We start from the raw sequence: 21,992 nt of genomic DNA on the forward strand, positions 1-21,992 counted from the left end.
AAAACCGAGTGCGTGGGGACGGCTGTGTGCGCCGTAGCAGTGTCTCCAGGTGGTGTGCGTACGTCCAAGACGGCCGTGCGAACCTCAGTGATCGGCCACGCTCCGGGAGGCCAGTCACAGCTGCAAACCACGCAGAATGTCGGAGCCATAGAGGTAGCAATTTTGTACGCCCGGCGTGTGCAACTGCGAACCTTATCGCAGCAGTGCTACATTTCCCTAAGGTGCAGTCTATTAAATTGTTCGCAAAACGTTGAAATTTCGTAACGTTAGTGCTCGCCGGGTGCCTAAGAACCTGACAGACAACGACAATGGCCAGCGAATGAGAAGCTCGGATCACTTAACGCGTTATGCCGCAAAAGTGCGTGACTTTCTGAGCGGAGTGGTCACTGGTGATGAGTCGTGGGCTCACGACTACACGACCGAAACCTAGCAGGACTCAATGGAGTGGAAACATGCTGTTTGTCTAGTACTAAAAAGAATTCAGAGTGACTGAGTCTGCTAGGTACATGCCTGTAAGGGTGTTCTGCGACATGCGTGGTGTGTGTGTTGTGTCTAGACAAGACAGCCTAGACACAATGAGAGGAAGCCGAAAGGCACGCGCTTAAACTCACGCAATTTGGCGTGAGGTCTGAAACAGGATACGTAATGAATGCTATAAAGAAAAGTACGTAGCTTCTGGAATACTTAACTTTAATCCACAATTGGTGAACATTGGTCTTGTTGATACAGTATTATCATCTCAATATACAGGGTCTTTCAAAAATGACCGGTATATTTGAAACGGCAATAAAAACTAAACGAGCAGTGATAGAGATACACCGTTTGTTCCAATATGCTTGGGACAACAGTACATTTTCAGGCAGACAAACTTTCGAAATTACAGTAGTTACAATTTTCAACAACAGATGGCGCTGCGGTCTGGGAAACTCTATAGAACGATATTTTCCACATATCCACCATGCGTAGCAATAATATGACGTAGTCTCTGAATGAAATTACCCGAAACCTTTGACAACGTGTCTGGCGGAATGGCTTCACATGCAGATGAGATGTACTGCTTCAACTGTTCAATTGTTTCTGGATTCTGGCGGTACACCTGGTCTTTCAAGTGTCCCCACAGAAAGAAGTCACAGGGGTTCATGTCTGGCGAATAGGGAGGCCAATCCACGCCGCCTCCTGTATGTTTCGGATAGCCCAAAGCAATCACACGATCATCGAAATATTCATTCAGGAAATTAAAGACGTCGGCCGTGCGATGTGGCCGGGCACCATCTTGCATAAACCACGAAGTGTTCGCAGTGTCGTCTAAGGCAGTTTGTACCGCCACAAATTCACAAAGAATGTCCAGATAGCGTGATGCAGTAATCGTTTCGGATCTGAAAAATGGGCCAATGATTCCTTTGGAAGAAATGGCGGCCCAGACCAGTACTTTTTGAGGATGCAGGGACGATGGGACTGCAACATGGGGCTTTTCGGTTCCCCATATGCGCCAGTTCTGTTTATTGACGAAGCCGTCCAGGTAAAAATAAGCTTCGTCAGTAAACCAAATGCTGCCCACATGCATATCGCCGTCATCAATCGTGTGCACTATATCGTTAGCGAATGTCTCGTGCAGCAATGGTAGCGGCGGTGAGGGGTTGCCGCGTTTGAATTTTGTACGGATAGAGGTGTAAACTCTGGCGCATGAGACGATACGTGGACGTTGGCGTCATTTGGACCGCAGCTGCAACACGGCGAACGGAAACCCGAGGCCGCTGTTGGATCACCTGCTGCGGTCGCCCTACCTTTCCAGCACGTTCATCCGTCACGTTCCCAGTCCGTTGAAATTTTTCAAACAGATCCTTTATTGTATCGCTTTTCGGTCCTTTGGTTACATTAAACCTCCGTTGAAAACTTCGTCTTGTTGCAACAACACTGTGTTCTAGGCGGTGGAATTCCAACACCAGAAAAATCCTGTGTTCTAAGGAATAAACCATGTTGTCTACAGCACACTTGCACGTTGTGAACAGCACATGCTTACAGCAGAAAGACGACGTACAGAATGGCGCACCCACAGACTGCGTTGTCTTCTATATCTTTCACATCACTTGCAGCGCCATCTGTTGTTGAAAATTGTAACTACTGTAATTTCGAAAGTCTGTCCGCCTGAAAATGTACTGTTGTCCCAAGCATATTGCAACAAACGGTGTATTTCTATCGCTGCTCGTTTAGTTTTTATTGCCGTTTCAAATATACCGGTCATTTTTGAAACACCCTGTAACTTGGTGATGGCGCCTTGCTAGGTCGTAGCAATTAACTTAGCTGAAGGCTATGCTAACTATCGTCTCGGCAAATGAGAGCGTCTTCGTCAGTGTAGCATCGCTAGCTACGTCGTCCGTACAACTGGGGCGAGTGCCAGTACGTCTCTCTAGACCTGCCGTGTGGTGGCGCTCGGTCTGCGATCACTGACAGTGGCGACACGCGGGTCCGGCGTATACTAATGGACCGCGGCCGATTTAAAGGCTACCACGTAGCAAGTGTGGTGTCTGGCGGCGACACCACAGTGTTGTTGGTGGACTCGGCTGAACAAGGGACCACTGTGAATGGTGCTGCCTACATTAAAATTCTGGTTAAGTTGCGTCGTGTCCTTCGTGACAAATGCCACAATATTAATGCAGACGATGCCACGCTTCTTCACGACAACGCTCGCCCGCATGTTGCTGCTCCTGTTCGTGAGAACATCGCCCGATTTGGGTGGGAGGCGCTCCAGCACACAGTCCGGAACTTGCACCGGCGGATTTTCATCTGCCTCGTCCCGCGAAGAAATTCCTGGCCGGCCAACGCTTTGCAAGAGATCCGGAAGTGAAATCAGGAGTCTCCTGATGGCTAAACTCCGACCAAACGGAGTCCTACGAACAGGACGTATTTAAACTGGTGCTACGATGGGGGAAATGTGTTGAGAACGCTGGTGACTATGTACCAAAGTAGGTAAGAGATATAAGTTCATTTGTAATTTTTTTCTCACCTATTAAACATTTTGGTAGTAAAATATTGTGCGTTACCCTCCGATCTTACCTCGTAGTTCCGTTACATACCGCCATGTTACACACTACAATTCGGAGCCCTCTAGAGGAAGAGGGTTGCAACTTGCGTCAGCAAAACAGAAATGTCGACCGAGTAATTCGCGTGACACGTACGGGGTGCGACAACAAAGTAAGTACACTGATTTTCATTGCAAGATGTGGCAACCCTGCAGGCTTGCGTAGGCATAATATCTTTGACCTTGTTCTATAAGCCGCTTCTAGTCCAAGCGGCACATCGATGCAACCGCTCAGTTGTGAGTTCTGCTGTAATAAGTTAACACATGTTTGTGTCTCTCGTCACGGAAATGGAACCGCATAATATTGCGCAACGGTATGCCATTTCTTTTTGCGTTAAATTGGGTGAAAACGAGGCGATAACTTACGGTAAGCTTAAAAAAAATTGGTTGAAATGGCTCCTAACACTATGGCACTTGACATCTGAGGCCATCAGTCCCCTAGAACTTAGAATTACTTAAACCTAACTAACCTAAGGACATCACACACATCCATGCCCGAGGCAGGATTCGAACCTGCGACTGTAGCAGTCGCGCGGTTTCGGACTGAAGCGCCTCGAACCGCTCGGCGACCGCGGCCGGCTACGGTAAGTTTCAGAAGGCTTTTGGGGAGGAGGTTATGTCAAGAGGTCAAGTTTTTCACTGGCATAAAATGTTTAGTGAAGGCAGAACGAATGTTGAAGATGAAGACCGTAGTGGACGACCATCAACCTCACGGACGGATGTCAACTTGGCCAGGATGCGTGAACTCGTACGATCTGATCGAAGGTTATCCGTGAAAATGATTGCAGAAGAACTGAACATAAATTGAGAAATGGTTCGTCTAGTAATAACTGAAGATCTTGGTATGAGTAAGATTTGTGCAAAAATGGCCCCAAAAATGTCACACCACAACAGCGAGAAACACGGAAAAATGTGGCAGCCGATCTTTTAGAGCAAACGGAAATCAATCCAGAACTGTTGAGCAGTGTTATCACTGGTGATGAAAGTTGGTTTTTTCAGTACGATCCAGAGACAAAACATCGAAGTTCGCAAGACCAAAGAAAGCTCCCGTGTCGCAGTCAAGAGTGAAATGCATGCTTGTGTGCTTATTTGATTCCAAGGGAATTGTTCGTAAAGAGTGGGTGCCTCCTGGACAAACAGTTAACCAATATTACTACAAAGAAATTTTAGAAAGACTTCGTAAAAGAGTTCTTCGTGTCCGTGCCAACATTGCTAATAATTGCTCTGCATCACGATAATGCGACATCCCATACTGCTCTGTCAGTACAGCAATTTTTAACCTCAAAACAAATTTCAGTACAACCACAGCCACCTCATTCACCAGATATTGCTCCGTGCGACTTTTTTCTATTTCCAAGAGTCAAAACGGCGGTCAAGGGACACCATTTTCAAACAACACAAAAAGCTGTGACGAGGGTCTTGGAGGATATTACAGAAGATGAATTCCAGAAATGTTACCACCAATGGCAGAAGCGCTGTAAAAAGTGTGTGCAACCAGAAGGGAAGTATCCAGAATGAGATTTTCACTCAGCAGCGGAGTGTGCGCTGATATGAAACTTGCTGCCACATTAAAACTGTGTGCCAGACCGAGATTCGAATTCGTGACCTTTGCCTTTCGCGGGCAAGGGCTCTTCTACCAACTGAGCTATCCAAGCACGACTCACGGCCCGTCCTCGCCTCCTACCTTCCAAACTTTACAGAAGCTCTCCTGCGAACCTTGTAGAACTAGCACTCCTGGAAGAAAGGATATTGCGGAGACATGGCTTAGCCACAGCCTAGGGGATGTATCGAGAATGAGATTTTCACTCTGCAGCGGAGTGTGCGCTGGCAGAAGTAAAGCTGTGAGGACGGAGCGTGAGTCGTGGTTGGGTAGCTCAGATCGCAAGACAGTCAACCGCCAACGATTGTACGACATTCGCGTGGTAGATTTCCCGCTCTGCCTTATATGTGGCATGCAGGATACCGACGAACATTCTCTGCAGTGCAGTGAGGCAAAGGGAGTTTGGTGGCTGACGCAACGCATCATGGCCCTCCTCCGACGCCCCGACGAATCCACGATCACGACGGCCGCTTTATTTCTCCCTGACGCTGTCTTTTTTCCCCTCACAAAAAGCATCGGCAATCCGATGGATTGGAGCACACGCATCGCACTACGTGCTCTCGTGGCCCTTGATATCGGGCATGGACCACTGGCATTATCTACCAGAACAACACGAAATCATCCGACGCCACACTACATATAAAACGCATTTTGCGAGCTTACTAGGCAGCATGTTTCATAACCCCCGAAGCGGTGGGGAGTCCCGGGTTTAAGTTGTTTCGAGGGACAGGATTTACTCTCAGTGAAGTGTCGAGGATGTCACTTCGGCCCTATATTTCTTTCCCTTCTTTTTCATATATGATTTTTATTTTGGGACATTAAAATTAAATGAATAAATAAAATGTTATTGTTACTAAATTATGGAACAGGAGGCAAACTTTTGCAAGCAATTAAAGGTCTTTACATGGATAGTTATGCAGCAGTTAGAGTTGACGGTAAATTGAGTTCATGGTTCAGAGGAGTTTCAGGGGTAAGACAAGGCTGCAACCTGTCTCCACTGTTGTTCATATTATTTATGGATCACATGTTGAAAACAATAGACTGTCTGGGTGAGATTAAGATATGTGAACACAAAATAAGCAGTCTTGCATTTGCGGATGACTTAGTTGTGATGGCAGATTCGATTGAAAGTTTGCAAGGTAATATTTCAGAGCTAGATCAGAAATGTAAGGACTATGGTATGAAGATTAGCATCTCCAAAACGAAAGTAATGTCAGTGGGAAAGAGATATAAACGGATTGAGTGCCAAATAGGAGGAACAAAGTTAGAACAGGTGGACGGTTTCAAGTACTTAGGATGCATATTCTCACAGCATGGCAACATAGTGAAAGAACTGGAAGCGAGGTGTAGCAAGGCTAATGCAGTGAGCGCTCAGCTACGATCTACTCTCTTCTGCAAGAAGGAAGTAAGTACCAAGACTAAGTTATCTGTGCACCGTTCAATCTTTCGACCAACTTTGTTGTACGGGAGCGAAAGCTGGGTGGATTCAGGTTACCTTATCAATAAGGTTGAGGTTACGGATATGAAAGCAGCTAGGATGATTGCAGGTACTAGTAGATGGGAACAATGGCAGGAGGGTGTCCACAATGAGGAAATCAAAGAAAAACTGGGAATGAACTCTACAGATGTAGCAGTCAGGGCGAACAGGCTTAGATGGTGGGGTCATGTTACACGCATGGGAGAAGCAAGGTTACCCAAGAGACTCATGGGTTCAGCAGTAGAGGGTAGGAGGAGTCGGGGCAGACCAAGGAGAAGGTACCTGGATTCGGTTAAGAATGATTTTGAAGTAATAGATTTAACATCAGAAGAGGCACCAATGTTAGCACTGAATAGGGGATCATAGAGGCATTTTATAAGGGCGGCTATGTTCCAGACTGAACGCTGAAAGGCATAATCAGTCTTAAATGATAATGATGATGATGATGATGATGATGATGACTAAAAAAAAGTTGGTAGAGCCCTTGCCCGCGAAAGGCAAAGGTCCCGAGTTCGAATCTCGGTCCGGCACACAGTTTTAATCTGCCAGGAAGTTTCAGAAGGGAAGTACTTTGAAGGAGACAACACTAAACTTGACTAAAACGGTTCAAACGGTTCAAATGGCTCTGAGCACTATGCGACTTAACTGCTGTGGTCATCAGTCCCCTAGCACTTAGAACTACTTAAACCTAACTAACCTAAGGACATCACACACATCTATGCAGGATTCGAACCTGCGACCGTAGCGGTCGCTCGGCTCCAGACTGTAGCGCCTAGAACCGCACGGCCACTCTGGCCGGCGACTAAAACGGTAAGCAACATTTTTTTTTTCACATCAGTCTCATTATCGTCGCACCTCATACACCTCAACCGATACTGCGATCGAAATAAAAAATTCGGAGCCATTACTTGAGCACGCGTTCGTACTTAAGAATAATACCGGAAAAGTCTGCAGCTCGTGGTCTTGCGGTAGTTTTCTCGCTTCCCGCGCACGGGGTCCCGGGTTCGATTGCCGGCAACGTCAGGGATTTTCTCTGCCTCATGATGGCTGGGTGTTGTGTGATGTCCTTAGGTTAGTTACGTTTAAGTATTTCTACGTTCTAGGGGACTGATGACCATGGATGTTAAGTCCCATAGTGCTCAGAGCCATTTGAGTATTTATTTGAGGTTGTTCAGTGAGCTTTTAAGTAAAAAAAGATCAACAACTGGAGCTGTCATCTGTCTTCAGCACTAAAGAGCCTATCCGGGTGGTGAAATACGCTGTCAGTACGTACTCGACAGTGTCGATTTCGTAGCCTCGACTATCAACAACAGCAATACTTTTCGCAGCTTGCATCACCCCAGTCTCAGCTCTCCCAACATCTAAATGGACGCAGAGCCCTAAACTGGCTCCCTCTTTAATGGAAGTAGGTGATCTAGGTGTTACGGAACTTCAGATATTTCGACACACGCCAAGCAATGCACTACAACAGATTACGTTCCTAGACCAGTACTATTGCATAAGACATATTCACACTCACCATGCAATATACAGGGTGTATCAAAAACAATCATCCGATTTAGCACGTCTATATTTCTGAAATTAATGAACTAAAAAGAACTTGGAATGGGGCCTCCCGGCCAACAGTGCCATACTATCATTTCATTTCATTTTCATACCGGAAAAAAAACGGCAGACCTCTGTTACAGCGTTCACCCCGGGACACAGTAACATTACATCCGCCGTGGACATCCACGTGTCACGTTTGTCAACGCGGACGATCGCTTTTCGCCGACCGGATGGAAACGTAGCCGGGCTGGGCCAGAGCGAAACAGCCTGATTAATCTCGGCCAGTTCCGTCCTATCTGAGCCCACGGATCCCATTTTAATTCTTTTGAACTCGGCTGCTTAATTAAATCCTCGTTTACCCCCTCCCCCGACGTCCCCGACTGCCCACCGTCCCTGTCCCCGTCGGCCATTTTTTTTCCAACGTTTTTTGTTTCCGTATCTTATTTTTGGCCCGCTTTTAGTCTCTGCGAATTTCGCTGCCACCGCCCGCTACTCCCCCCACCTCACCCCGCCGCCCCCCCACCCCTTTCCCTGCCTACCGGCCAGTTTTTTCCCTTTTCCGCTATTCCCTCTTATACTGCCGCGATCCGCATTAAAATTTCTGGCGCGGAATAACAGGCAGATTAAGAGATTACACTGTTCATTTCGCGAGTCGGGATAGGGCGATCGCAAATATCTCTCTCTTTCCGTTTGCAACGATCCTGTGCAGATGTCGGCAGCTGATTGCGAGGCGAGAGCTTTTGGCGTGCGCCGAGCAGCACGTCCCCGCACGTTGCGTTGTTATACACTACTGGCCATTAAAATTGCTACACCAAGAACAAATGCAGATGATAAACGGGTTTTCATTGGACAAATATATTATACTAGAACTGACATGTGAGTACATTTGCACGCAATTTGGGTGCATAGATCCTGAGAAAATCAGTACCCACAACAACCACCTCTGCCGTAAATAACGGCCTTGATACGCCTGGGAATTGAGCCAAACAGAACTTGGATGACGTGTACAGGTACAGCTGCCCGTGCAGCTTCAACACGATACCACAGTTCATCAAGAGTAGTGACTGCCATATTGTGACGAGCCAGTTGCTCGGCCACGATTCACGAGACGTTTTCGATTGGTGACAGATCTGGAGAATGTGCTGGCCAGGGCAGCAGTCGAACATTTTCTGTATCCAGAAAGGCCCGTACAAGACCTGCAACATGCGGTCGTGCATTATCCTGCTGAAACGTAGGGTTTCGCAGGGATCGAATGAAGGGTAGAGCCACGGGTCGTAACGTCCACTGTTCAAAGTGCCGTCAATGCGAACAAGAGGTGACAGAGACGTGCAACCAATGGCACCCCATACCATCACGCCGTGTGATACGCCAGTATGGCGATGACGAATAAACGCTCCCAATATGCGTTCACCACGATGTCGCCAAACACGGATGCGACCAACATGATGCTGTAAACAGAACCTGGATTCGTCCGAAAAAATGACGTTTTGCCAATCGTGCAACCAGGTTCGTCGTTGAGTATACCGTCGCAGGCGCTCCAGCCTGTGATGCAGCGTCAAGGGTAACTGCAGCCACGGTCTCCGAGCTGATAGTCCGTGCTGCTGCAAACGTCGTCGAACTGTTCGTGCAGATGGTTGTTGTCTTGCAAACGTCCCCATCTGTCGACTCAGGGATCGAGACGTGGCTGCACGATCCGTTACAGCCATGCGGATAAGATGCCTGTCATCTCGACTGCTAGTGATACGAGGCCGTTGGGATCCAGCACGGCGTTCCGTATTACCCTCCTGAACCCACCGATTTCATATTCTGCCAACAGTCATTGGATGTCGACCAACGCGAGAAGCAATGTCGCGATACGATAAATCGCAATCGCGATAGGCTGCAATCCGGACTTTACGAAAGTCGGAAACGTGATGGTACGCATTTCTCCTCGTTATACGAGGCACCACAACAACGTTTCACCAGGCAACGCCGGTCAACTGCTGTTTGTGTATGAGAAATCGGTTGGAAACTTTCCTCACGTCAGCACGTTGTAGGTGTCGCCACCGGCGGCTACCTTGTGTGAATGCTCTGAAGAGGTAATCATTTGCATTTCACAGCATCTTCTTCCTGTCGGTTAAATTTCGCGTCTGTCGTACGTCATCTTCGTGGTGTAGCAATTTTAATCGCCAGTAGTGTATTTGAACACGGACTGCAACGGCGCAACGCTCTCAGTGCGCCGCAAGCGACAGTCGAGGTGACAACAGTGTTGTGTCTAGTTGTCAGTGCATTACGTCCGAGCCAACTGAATCCGAACGTGGCGCTGGTATGGTACTTCAGTAACCGAGGTAGCGGAGGTGTTAGTGCTGAAGAGGCACCGTATCAAACATTTACACTGCGTACAGTGAAAGCGGAAAAATGTCATCCGCTAAGTCACAACGCCGACGAAACTGTGTACTGCGTGATGGTGACAGACGGGCACTGGAGATAATTATTACGAAAAATAAGAGGACCACAACTCCAGGGGTCGCTGCAGAAGTAAATGCCCCAGACGCGAACCCTGTCAGCACCAAAACAACACGGAGGGTGCTCCGTAAGGTGGGTCTTGCAGGGTGGGTTGGCATCCCAAAACCACTCACTAGCGTTACAAACGGCCGTTAACAGGGAAACGTGGTGCCAAGACATTGAAAGCTGGACTATCGGAGGAATGGAAGCAAGTCATTTAGTCGGAGAGTCTTGGTTGGTTGTTTGGGGAAGGAGACCAGACAGCGTGGTCATCGGTCTCATCGGATTAGGGAAGGATGGGGAAGGAAGTCGGCCGTGCCCTTTCAGAGGAACCATCCCGGCATTTGCCTCGAGTGATTCAGGGAAATCACGGAAAACCTAAATCAGGACGGCCGGACGCGGGATTGAACCGTCGTCCTCCCGAATGCGAGTCCAGTGTCTAACCACTGCGCCACCTCGCTCGGTCGGAGAGTCTTGTTTCGCGTTGTTTCCAACTTTTGGTCGAATTTACGTCCCAAGACCGAAGCATGGCGAGGGGATTCAGAGATTATTTGGGCAGCCATACGATGGTGTTCCAAGGGCCCCACGCGTACTCCTCAAGGTCGCATTACTGCAAATGATTATGTGACCATTTTGGCTGATTAAGTCCATCCCATGGTACAGAGTTTGTTCCGCAATTCGCTGTGTTCCAATATGACAGGGCCCCTGCTCAGAGATCTCTCGTCGTCCAGGACTGGTTTTCTGGGCACAAGAATGACCTGTCCATCTCCCCTGGCCTCCACACTCACCAGATCTGAATGTTGTTGAACCTATGTGATCTACTTTGGAGACAAGGGTGCGTCATTGCTATCTTCGTCCATCGTCGTTACGCGTACTTGCCAATATTTTGGAAGAATAATGCTGTAAGATTCCCGTTTAAAACCATACATGACGAGTACTTATCAATTCTGAGATTACTGGGAGCTGTTTTGAATGCCAGCGTGTTTCCTGACATATTCGGTATGTTTCTGGTGCTTGTATTTTTTGTCCAGCCCTTGTGTAACAGGCAAACTGCCAGCGACATGGGGGCTCCTGATTTCTTTGCGGATGGAGAGCATTTGCATGCTGTAGTGGCAATCTTGTTTCAACCGCCTGGGGCACGGTCTGTATGGAGGCTAAACACCTTCAAGATATCCTTCTGGGCAGCAGCCAGCCGTTGCTACATGGGTGGACTAGATCTGTGCAGTCTGCACAAACATGGTGTTGTGTCGCCTTTAAGCGATGCGAACGGTCACCATCTGTCTGAAGTAAAGTTAAGGTTCAAAGATGCAATCGTCATCGTCGGCCGGAGTAGCCGAGCGGTTCTAGGCGCTACTGTCTGGAACTGCGCTGCTGCTACGGTCGCAGGTTCGAATTCTGCCTCGGTCATGGACGTGATGATGTCCTTAGGTTACTTACAAGGGAAACTCCCCATCGCACCCCCCTCAGATTTAGTTATAAGTTGGCACAGGGATAGGCCATGAAAAACTGAACACACATCAATCGAGAAAATAGGAAGAAGTTGTATGGAACTATGAAAAAAATTAGCAAAATATACAAACTGAGTAGACCGTGTGTAAGATATGCCACATTAAAGTACCTGTGGAGCACTGTGGTCCCGTGGTTACCGTGAGCAGCTACGGAACGGAAGGTCCCTGGTTCAATCCTCCCTCAAGTGAAAAGTTTTAATTTTTTATTTTCAGACAATTATCAAAGTTCACGCACTCAGACATGATCAACTTCGCTCTCCAAAATTCCAGGACATGTTCAGATTTGCTTGGACACATGCAGGATTTGACAGTCTACACACGGAAAAACTTGAAAACGTTAAAAACATATGTTTTGACAGAGCACAGGGAAAACTGTGCGACTGTGAAACTGTTGCATTCATTTGTTGCCGTTTATGTGACAAATTCTTATGTTTTCATCACTTTTTTGGGAGTGATTATCACATCCACAAGATAACCTAAATCGGGCAAGGTAGAAGAATTTTTTTCCCATTCGCCAAGTGTGCAAGTTAGGTGGGTCGACAACATATTCCTGTAATGTGACGCACATGCAGTCACCAGTGTCGTATAGAGTATTTCACACGTGTTTTCCTGTGGAGGAATCGGTTGACATATGAATTTGCGATCAAATGTTTTCGGTTCCTATTGGAGAGGCACGTCCTTTCGTCTACTAATCGCACGGTTTTGCGGTGCGGTCGCAAAACACAGACACTAAACTTATTACAGTGAACAGAGACGTCAATGAATGAACGGTCAGATCGTAACTTTGCGAAAATAAAGTAAGTAAAATTTTTACTCGAGGGAGGACTCGAACCAAGGGCCTCTCGTTACGCAGTTGCTCACTCTAACCACTGGACCACGGCGCTCTTCAGCTTACATAGTCCTTGATGTTGGATATCTTACACTTGGACTACTCAGTTTGTATAGTTTGCTTATTTTTTCATAGTTCCACACAACTTCTTCCTGTTTTCTCGATTGATCTGTGTTCAGTTTTTCAAGGCCTATCCACTGTGTCAATTTATAACTAATCTGAGGGGGGTGCGATGGGGAGGTTCCCTTGTTAGGTTTAAGTAGTTCTAAGTTCTAGGGGACTGATGACCTCAGAAGTTAAGTCCCATAATGCTCACAAGGGAACCTCCCCATCGCACCCCCCTCAGATTTAGTTATAAGTTGACACAGTGGATGGGCGTTGAAAATCTGAATACAGATCAATCGAGAAAACAGGAAGAAGTCGCGTGGAACCATGAAAAAAAAAAAAAAAAAAAAAAAAGGAAATATACAAATTGAGTAGTCCATGTGGAAGACAGGCAACATTAAGGAGGATGTGAGCTCCGGAGCGCCGTGGTCGCGTGGTTGGCGTGAGCAGCAGCGGAACGATAGGTCCTTGGTTCAAGTCTTCCCTCGAGTGAAATTTGAACGACCAATATACACTTTATGACGACCTGCTTAATACCTTGTTTGTCAGTCTTCGGAACGAAATACATCAATGATTCTGCGTATCGTGGATCCGACAGTTTGTTGGTTGGTTTGTGGAGATAGTTGGCATTACATGTCTACGCACAGGTCACGTGATTGGCGTAAATAACGGTCCGCTGATTTGCCTACCGGTGACAGCGCTAGACAGCGACCCAGATGGGTTCCATAGGATTTACATCAGGCGAATTTGATCGCCCAGACGTCAACGTGAGTTCACTATAATACTCCTCAAACCACTGTAGTACGGTTCTGGCTCCGAAACACAGACAGTTATACTGCTGAGAGATGACAACGGCATGGGGGAAGGACTCAGGCATGAAGTGTGCACGTGGTCTACAGCTGTCAGCGTGTCATGCAAGGTCCCAAGGAAGTGCAGAGAATGTCTCCGATAGAATGATACTGCACGCATCAACGTCCGTGCGGCGCTGCACGTTTCGTGCCGCCGTTCACCTCGATGAGGGCGTTTGTGGTGCCGCAAAAATGTGATTCACCCGAAGTTCCGACACGTCTCCATTGATCGACGGTCGAATCCCTATGGTCCCGTTCTACCGTATCTGCCTTCGGCGTCGGCGTTGTCGTTGTTACCGTGAGGCACCGTTATACCAAGAGGAAAGGCGCGTCGATCTTAGAGCATGAGATATGATGACCTTAAGTCATTGACGACAGACAACGGTCACGGTAGCACCTGATTCCAGAATAGCTGCAGTAGTTAGGATCTACGAACTACCCCCTCTTGACCAGGTCCCCAAAACTTAACTCGTAACGAGATCCCTTCAAAGCAAATTGTCATAACGACCGTCTATAAAGGCTTCGTACAACGAGAAGAAATGTTACAGTTTATGGAATAATAACAGATACGACCAAAGTGCCTTGTCTCTTCTGCTTCATTTAACATAACTTCGTTCGCAGTTTCATTTCGCATTCACCACTCATTCACCGAAACCCTTTGATGAACAGTTTTGGTTGCTTAACACCAACAGTCAATGATAATGATACAGCTTTTCTCCTTTTTATAAATTGAAGCCCGCTCTCCGTGACATAATAAAAAAAAACCGGTCTCAATACCGCGTCCCTCGTGAGATGCGAATAGACTTATCCCAGCATTGACCGCCCTGTAGGTGTACTCAATTCAATGACCACACTTCGCTGTCCGCTATTTCGCGTAACTGAATGTCCATTTGCTAGTCTGATTATACACTGTAGCTATTTAAAATTCGCCCCTATATTTTTCACAACGCACAATTACCACTTCGTTACTTCTTTTTTTTTTCTAAGAGTAAACGGAAAAAAAGACGCCGTATCATCGGCTTAGTCGAGATAAAGCAAAACACCTTAATATGCCCAATTACACCTCTTCTTATAGGATCGGCTACCTTACTCATTAATTTACTACATATTATTTCCAATAACACTAAACAGGTATCGCCGTTATATTTTAATTGTATTCAAAAGCATGTTACTACTATTATGACCAACCAAATCGTCACAAATCGCGCGGCGTGCGTTTTTAATGATAACCTTACGCTATTCAAGTTCCGTTACAGCTGTCTTGACTCGTAATGTTACACCGTGCCCACTGCCGTTGTAACTGACGATGTCGTTCGGTGAACATGTGAACACGTAGGGGTGGTCTGCTGTGGAACTCCATGTTCAACAATGTGCACGGTGTGCTCCAAAGCACTTGTGCGTGTAAGAGGATAGTGCTCTTTCCGATCCCACAAATCACCATCTACCTTGCTTTACAGAGTAGACAGGCCTCCAAACTCCACGTTCAGTAAAGAGTCGTGCACGTCCAACCACTTAGCGCCTAGTGATAGTTTCACTGTCGTTCTACCTCTTTCCGTAGACGCTCACGATAGTAGTACGTGAACATTCGTCCAGCTTGGCCGTTTTCAAGATACTCGTTGAAGGTTCTGCATGATAATAATCTGCCCTTTGTCGAAGTCGCTTGTCTCAATAGGTTTTCACATTAGCGGCCATACCTTCGCTAGGGCGATGGCCAGTTTGTGTCTGCTCCCTTATGTACACTACTGGCCATTAAAATTGCTACACCACGAAGATGCCGCGCTACAGGCGCGAATTTTAACCAACAGCAAGAAGAGGCTGTGATATGCAAATGATTAGCTTTTCAGAGCATTGACACGAGGTTGGCGCCGGTGGCGATACTTACAATGGGCTGACATGAGGAAAGTTTCCAACCGATTTCTCACACACAAACAGCAGTTGACCGGCGTTGCCTGGTGAAACGTTGTAGTGATGCCCCGTGTAAGGAGGAGAAATGCTTACCATCACGTTTCCGACTTTGATAAAGGTCGGACTGTAGCCTATCACGATTGCGGTTTATCGTATCGCGACATTGCTACTCGCGTTGGTCGAGATCCAATGACTGTTAGCAGAAATGGATTCGGTGGGTTCAGGATGGTAATACGGAACGCCGTGCTGGATCCCAACGGCCTCGTGTCACTAGCAGTCGAGATGACAGGCATCTTATCCGCTTGGCTGTAACGAATCGTGCAGCCACGTCTCGATCCCTGAGTCAACAGATGAAGACGTCTGCAAGACAACAAGCATCTGCACGGACAGTTCGACGACGTTTGCAGTAGCTTGGACTATCAGCTCGGAGACCGTGACTGCGGTTACCCTTGACGCTGCATCACAGACAGGAGCGCCTGCGATGGTGTACTCAACGGCGAACCTAGGTGCACGAATGGCAAAACGTCATTTTTTTCGGATGAATCCAGGTTCTGTTTACAGCATCATGATGGTCGCATCCGTGTTTGGCGACATAGAGGAGAACGCACATTGGAAGCGTGTATTCGTCATCCCCATATGGCGTATCACCCGGCATGAAAACGTCTGGTCAATGGTAGCCGAGCAACTGACTCGTCACAATACGCCAGTCACTACTCTTGATGAACTGTGGTATCATGTTAAAGCTGCATGGGCAGCTGTACCTGTACACGCCATCCAAGCTCAGTTTGTCTCAATGCCCAGGCATATCAAGGCCGTTATTACGGCCAAAGGTGGTTGTTCTGGGTACTGATTTCTCAGGATCTATGCAGCCAAATTGCGTCAAAATGTAATCACATGTCAGTTCTAGTAAAATATATTCGTCTAATGAATATCCGTTTATCATCTACATTTCTTCTTGGTGTAGCAGTGTTAATGGCCGGTAGTGTATTTACAGTGCAATTCAAAGAGTGCAGTATACACAAGAAGGTCGTAATCAGGAACTGATTGTTATGAAACTAACTTTAGTGTCATGTCGTTTCAGATGGTTTTTAAGTTTGGACATGTGCTAAAGCGCATCTGTTTACAGTTGGTAATGGTCACACGATCTAAATTTCAATACTGGGTCTCACAAATAAATCATTTCACAGCCGAAAGACGGCCACAATGTCATTTACAAAATTTTACATGACTGTGTACCACAGCTACGAGAAATTGGTCTTAGTCTTTGACTGAGGCTTCCTGAATATGTTACTTTGCAAGACAGCTGAAAAGTTTTCAGTCACACACTTTACCACCAGGCCCACCCATAAAGTGTAAATGAATAAAATATTATCTACATCTACATAGATACTCCGCAAGTCACCATACGGTGTGTGGCGGAGGGTACTCTCTAGCAATACTAGTCATTTCCTTTCCTGTTCCACACGCAAACAGAATGGGGAAAAACAACTGCCTGTATGCCTCCGTAAGAACTCTAATTACTCATATCTTCTCTTCGTGGTGCTTACGCGCAATTTATGTTGGCGGCAGCAGAATCGTTCGGTGGTCAGCTTAAAATGACGCTTCTCTAAATGTTTTCAATACTATTCCTCGAAAAGAACGTCACCTTCCCTCCGGGGATTCCCATTTCAATTCCCTAAGCACCTTTGTAACACGTGTTGTTCGAACCTACCGGTAACAAATCTAGCAGCCCGCCTATGATCTGCTTCGATGCCTTCCTTTAATCCGACCTGGTACTGATCCCAAACACTCGAGCGGTACTCAGGAATAGGTTCCACCAGTGTCCTACATGCCACCCCCTTTACAGGTCAACACACTTATCATGCAAAGCAGGAATACATATTTTTGCGCCGTATTTTTCCCGTAATGGAAGTTCACTGCCAGGGCACTAGGAGCGCTGGTGTCGTTCTCTGTTTCCGTATCATAATACGGGCAGGGATACAATACGTCCGCATTGATGGGAACATCTCCGTATTTCCGTCCTTTAATGTAGCGTCCGCATACATTTTTACGATTACTGCTAATGTCCGCATTTAGCAGTTCTGGGAATTAAGATCGTCTGATTTTTGTTCCGTCTCCTATAGTCAACAGCTCATTTTTTTTACTTCGATTATTGAATTACATCTTTTATTACCTGGTTACAATCGATGCTTTATGCTAGTACAATCGAAAATATCGATTTTAGATTTATACTGCATACAATCGGTTTCGATCTTTTTAGCTTAGAGATAGCTGTGCGACGTCTACATTCATTGGCTAAAATGGGGGTTGCAATCGTAAAGCTTGTTTTTAGACACTTGCATTGAAAAACTTTTAAAGTATTTGTGTCCACAAAACGAACTTTTAAACAAGATACAATCCTGTTAAAAATATAAACGATCCATGGGCTCTAAAGTAATGTAGATATGGTTCAAATGGCTCTGAGCACTATGGGACTTAACATCTGAGGTCATCAGTCCCCTAGAACCTAGAACTAATTAAACCCAACTAACCTAAGGACATCAATCACATCCCGAGGCAGGATTCGTAGCGGTTCCCGACTGAAGGCCCTAGAAACGCTCGACCACACCGGCTGGCAATGTAGATACGTGTGGCACGTGTAATATCTTTTTATTTTGCTTTTGTTTCATATGGAATATAGCCATTCCCCAACATAAAATTGCACTCAGCCTCGTGATGCCAATTGAGGAGCTACTCGACCGAATAGTAGCGGCTCCGGTCAAAGAAAACCATCATAACGACCGGGAGAGCGGTGTGCTGACCCCACACCCCTCCTATCCGCATCCACCACTGAGGATGACACGGCGGTCGGATGGTCCCGCTGGGCCACTTGTGGCCTTCAGAAGGAGTGCAACATTAAATTGAATTAATTCGGCAGGCCTAAAGGGATTAGTCCGGATCTCGATAGGAACATGACAGCGACTTTTTTCTTACACTCGTACTTAATTCAAAACCAAAAAACATCCCAACCTAGTACCGATTACTTGAGTTACGCTACGGATCTACATCTACATCTAGATCTACATTTATAGCCCGCAAGCCACCCAACAGTGTGTGTCGGAGGGCACTTTACGTGCCACTGTCATTACCTCCCTTTCCTGTTCCAGTCGCGTATGGTTCGCGGGAAGAACGACTGCCGGAAAGCCTCCGTGCGCGCTCGAATCTCTCTAATTTTACATCCGTGATCTCCTCGGGAGGTATAAGTAGGGGGAAGCAATATATTCGATACCTCATCCAGAAACGCACCCTCTCGAAACCTGGACAGCAAGCTACACCGCGATGCAGAGCGCCTCTCTTGCAGAGTCTGCCACTTGAGTTTGCTAAACATCTCCGTAACGCTATCACGCTTCCCAAATAACCCTGTGACGAAACGCGCCGCTGTTCTTTGGATCTTCTCTATCCCCTTCTGGTAACCCGATCTGGTACCGATTTCACACTGAGGAGCAATACTCAAGTATAGGTCGAACGATTGTTTTGTAAGCCACCTCCTTTGTTGATGGACTACATTTTCTAAGGACTCTCCCAATGAATCGCAACCTGGTACCCGCCTTACCAACAATTAATTTTATATGATCATTCCACTTCAAATCGTTCCGCACGCATACTCCCAGATATTTTACAGAAGTAACTGCTACCAGTGTTTGTTCCGCTATCATATAATCATACAATAAACGATTCTTCTTTCTATGTATTCGCAATACATTACATTTGCCTATGTTAAGGGTCAGTTGCCACTCCCTGCACCAAGTGCCTATCCGCTGCAGATCTTCCTGCATTTCGCTACAATTTTCTAATGCTGCAACTTCTCTGTATACTACAGCATCATCCGCGAAAAGCCGAATGAAACTTCCGATACTATCTACTAGGTGATTTATATATATCGTGAAAAGCAATGGTCCCATAACACTCCCCTGTGGCACGCCAGAGGTCACTTTAACGTCTGAAGACGTCTCTCCATTGAGAACAACAAGCTGTGTTCTGTTTGCTAAAAACTCTTCAATCCAGCCACACGGGGCACGGCAGTCATACCTTTTTATTAAACAAACATTCTAGCACCGCTATGTATGATATGATGTCAGTAGTGTTTACCTTATTCTACCCACTATCGAGACCCGGACTAGAAAGCGTGTTGATCTATGCCGTTGAGGATGTCTTCATTTCGGGGTTTTAGAATATGGTAACTCTGTAGACACACCTCCTATGATTTGCTGTTGTGTGGTTTTCAGAGCCCGTATCAATGAGGTTGGTGCGGATGAGTGGAGGTAGACTAAGTGGAGATGGCGCTACAGACTTACGCTGTACGTTGTTTTGAAGCCAGTGGGCGGGGCCTGCCGCCATCTTGGATCCCCCAAAACATTAGCAGACGAGTGTTTACAATTCCTTCTTGTTCGTTGTTTCTGTCGTGTGCGCACGATATTTGTTTTATATAGTAAATGTTACACTGTTTTAGTGAACAACACAGCGTAAGGAACGCAACTTCAAACATTTTTCTGGTTTTAAATGCGTATTCGATACTGTAATACGACACGAAAATATGACGCTTCTGGCCTCAGTACTTTAATTCCTTTTTGTTTATACACTTCGAATAACCGAGAAGAGAAGTATGTGCTATGAAAAGCGTGATTTTGTAATCGATTCCTATTCACTTTCATTATGTTTGTGACGATAATTGATAAAGCCAGAACTCCAAAAGCAATGGTTGATAGTTTAGAGGCACCGATTTGTATTCGTGGCATTTTCAAGTCAAATGCAAATTTTTGATGTCGTTTGCAAGAAACGTACCTTATTTCCTTTGGTGTCCCACTGAAGTATGCAGGGACGATATAAACACCCCAGCTGTCATGTCAACCAAGTGAAAGATTCGTTAAACTACGAAGGAAAAGAACTGAATTTAAGATCGGCAGGCCCATTGTAGTTTACACATCTGCTTTGTTTTTAAATTGTACGTACCACAGCAATTTACAGGGTAAAACGACAACACACTGATTAACGTAATGATCTAAATAGCCTGGCCTTAGATAGGGAACTTTGCTTTAACAAATATGTAACCCTTTAAGTACTTGTAATTTAACCACTGTAACAGGTGTTCCACACATTTTACTGAAGATTTAATTAACTACATGTAGTTACATTATCTTTACATTAAATTATTGTATTTTAAAACATTAGTCTCCATTTCCAGGATATTTATTGCCAGAACATTTCAGTCACTTGGGAATAACCAAACAGTGAAAACCAAGTGTATTGCTCGCCTCCAGAGAGCTTTTCGCGTTGGACTGATAGAAAATCTAACGTCAAATCACAGATATAAAACCGTACTGTAAAACTTTACAGTGCATCAGAATTTCAATATATATAAGAAAATAGCGCTTAAATAAGTCCACTTACGAATGAAATGTAATTTGTTTAATCTTTAGACAACAATCAGAACGATTAGTACACCCGTAAGCGACACAAGCCGGCATTTTTTATCAGAAGACTTCACGACTACACGGAATCAACCACCAGAAGCGAATGTTTTGGCGGATCTTCACTTGGGACGGCTTAAAGTTTGTGACAACTCCTCGTTTTTACCTCCATGTGCGGATGTTACAGATGCCTATTTCCTCTGGTTCAGCTTGTGGAAACGGCGCCGTCCGCCCATCGGCCAATCGCGAGACGCGGTTCGGTGCGCCGCCTGTGACGTAGCGCGCTTGCGCGAACAACTGCCTGCCCCCCTGGGCGCGCCGCGTGCTGGTGACAGCTGAATAGCGGCTTCCGCGGAAATTGCCGCCTTTGTGCGCCGCTAGGTGTCACCGCCAGCGGCAGAACGAGCGAGCTTCGGTTGACGCAGAGGCGCTCCGGAACTTGGTCGCTGAAGATTCCCGCCCGAGTTTGCACAAGTCCTCTCAACACCCTCACTTAAACTGATTGCATCTTCGTCCTGAGTTCGCTGCACGGCAATAACTACTAATCCAACGTCTCGCTCGTACTAAATAAGGCAGTCAAATCAAAACCGACTAGCCACCGTTCAAATGCAATCACCATAATCGTTAAGACAATTATACCACTGGGAATCGGGACTATTACGAGGTTGATTCAAACCTTAAATACTTTTTTAAATATTATCTGTTGTGCAGAAGTGGTACAAAGCTGTATCACTTTTCAACATAATCTCCCCCAAGCTCAATGCAAGTCCTCCAGCGCTTACAAAGTGTATAAATCGCTTTAGAAAACAATTTATTTTTTTTTATTTATTTTTTTTAGTCCGGGCAACCACTCTTGCACAGCGTGGCGTACCTCTTCATCAGAACGGAACTTCTTTCCTCCCATTGCGTCTTTGAGTGGTCCAATAATATGGAAATCCTTTCCTCCCATTGCGTCTTTGAGTGGTCCAATAATATGGAAATCATTTGGGAAAAGGTCTGGTGAGTGTGGTGGATGAGGAAGACACTCAAAATGCAGGTCTGTGATTGTTGCAACTGTTGTACGGGCAGTGTGGGGCCTTGGTTTGTCATGTTGGAAAAGGACACCTGCTGACAGCACGTCATTTTGATTTGATTGGGGGCCGCAGATGATTTTTTTAGGAGA

General features: G+C 46.2%; 1 protein-coding gene across 1 annotated transcript in view; it reads right to left on the reverse strand.

Moving 5' to 3' along the window:
• The window catches only part of LOC126428361 (uncharacterized), a 205,936-nt gene extending 184,487 nt beyond the window's left edge, over nucleotides 1–21,449 (reverse strand). Inside the window, exons 1-2 of the mRNA XM_050090291.1 lie at nucleotides 21,419–21,449; nucleotides 20,997–21,207 (exon numbers count right to left, since the gene is read on the reverse strand). Of these exons, the coding sequence (XP_049946248.1) occupies nucleotides 20,997–21,207; nucleotides 21,419–21,449 (242 nt within the window). The remainder of the gene's footprint in view (nucleotides 1–20,996; nucleotides 21,208–21,418) is intronic.
• Between the last annotated feature and the right edge of the window lie 543 nt (nucleotides 21,450–21,992).

The sequence above is a fragment of the Schistocerca serialis genome, chromosome 12, assembly GCF_023864345.2.
Source record: "Schistocerca serialis cubense isolate TAMUIC-IGC-003099 chromosome 12, iqSchSeri2.2, whole genome shotgun sequence".
Lineage (NCBI taxonomy): Eukaryota > Metazoa > Arthropoda > Insecta > Orthoptera > Acrididae > Schistocerca > Schistocerca serialis.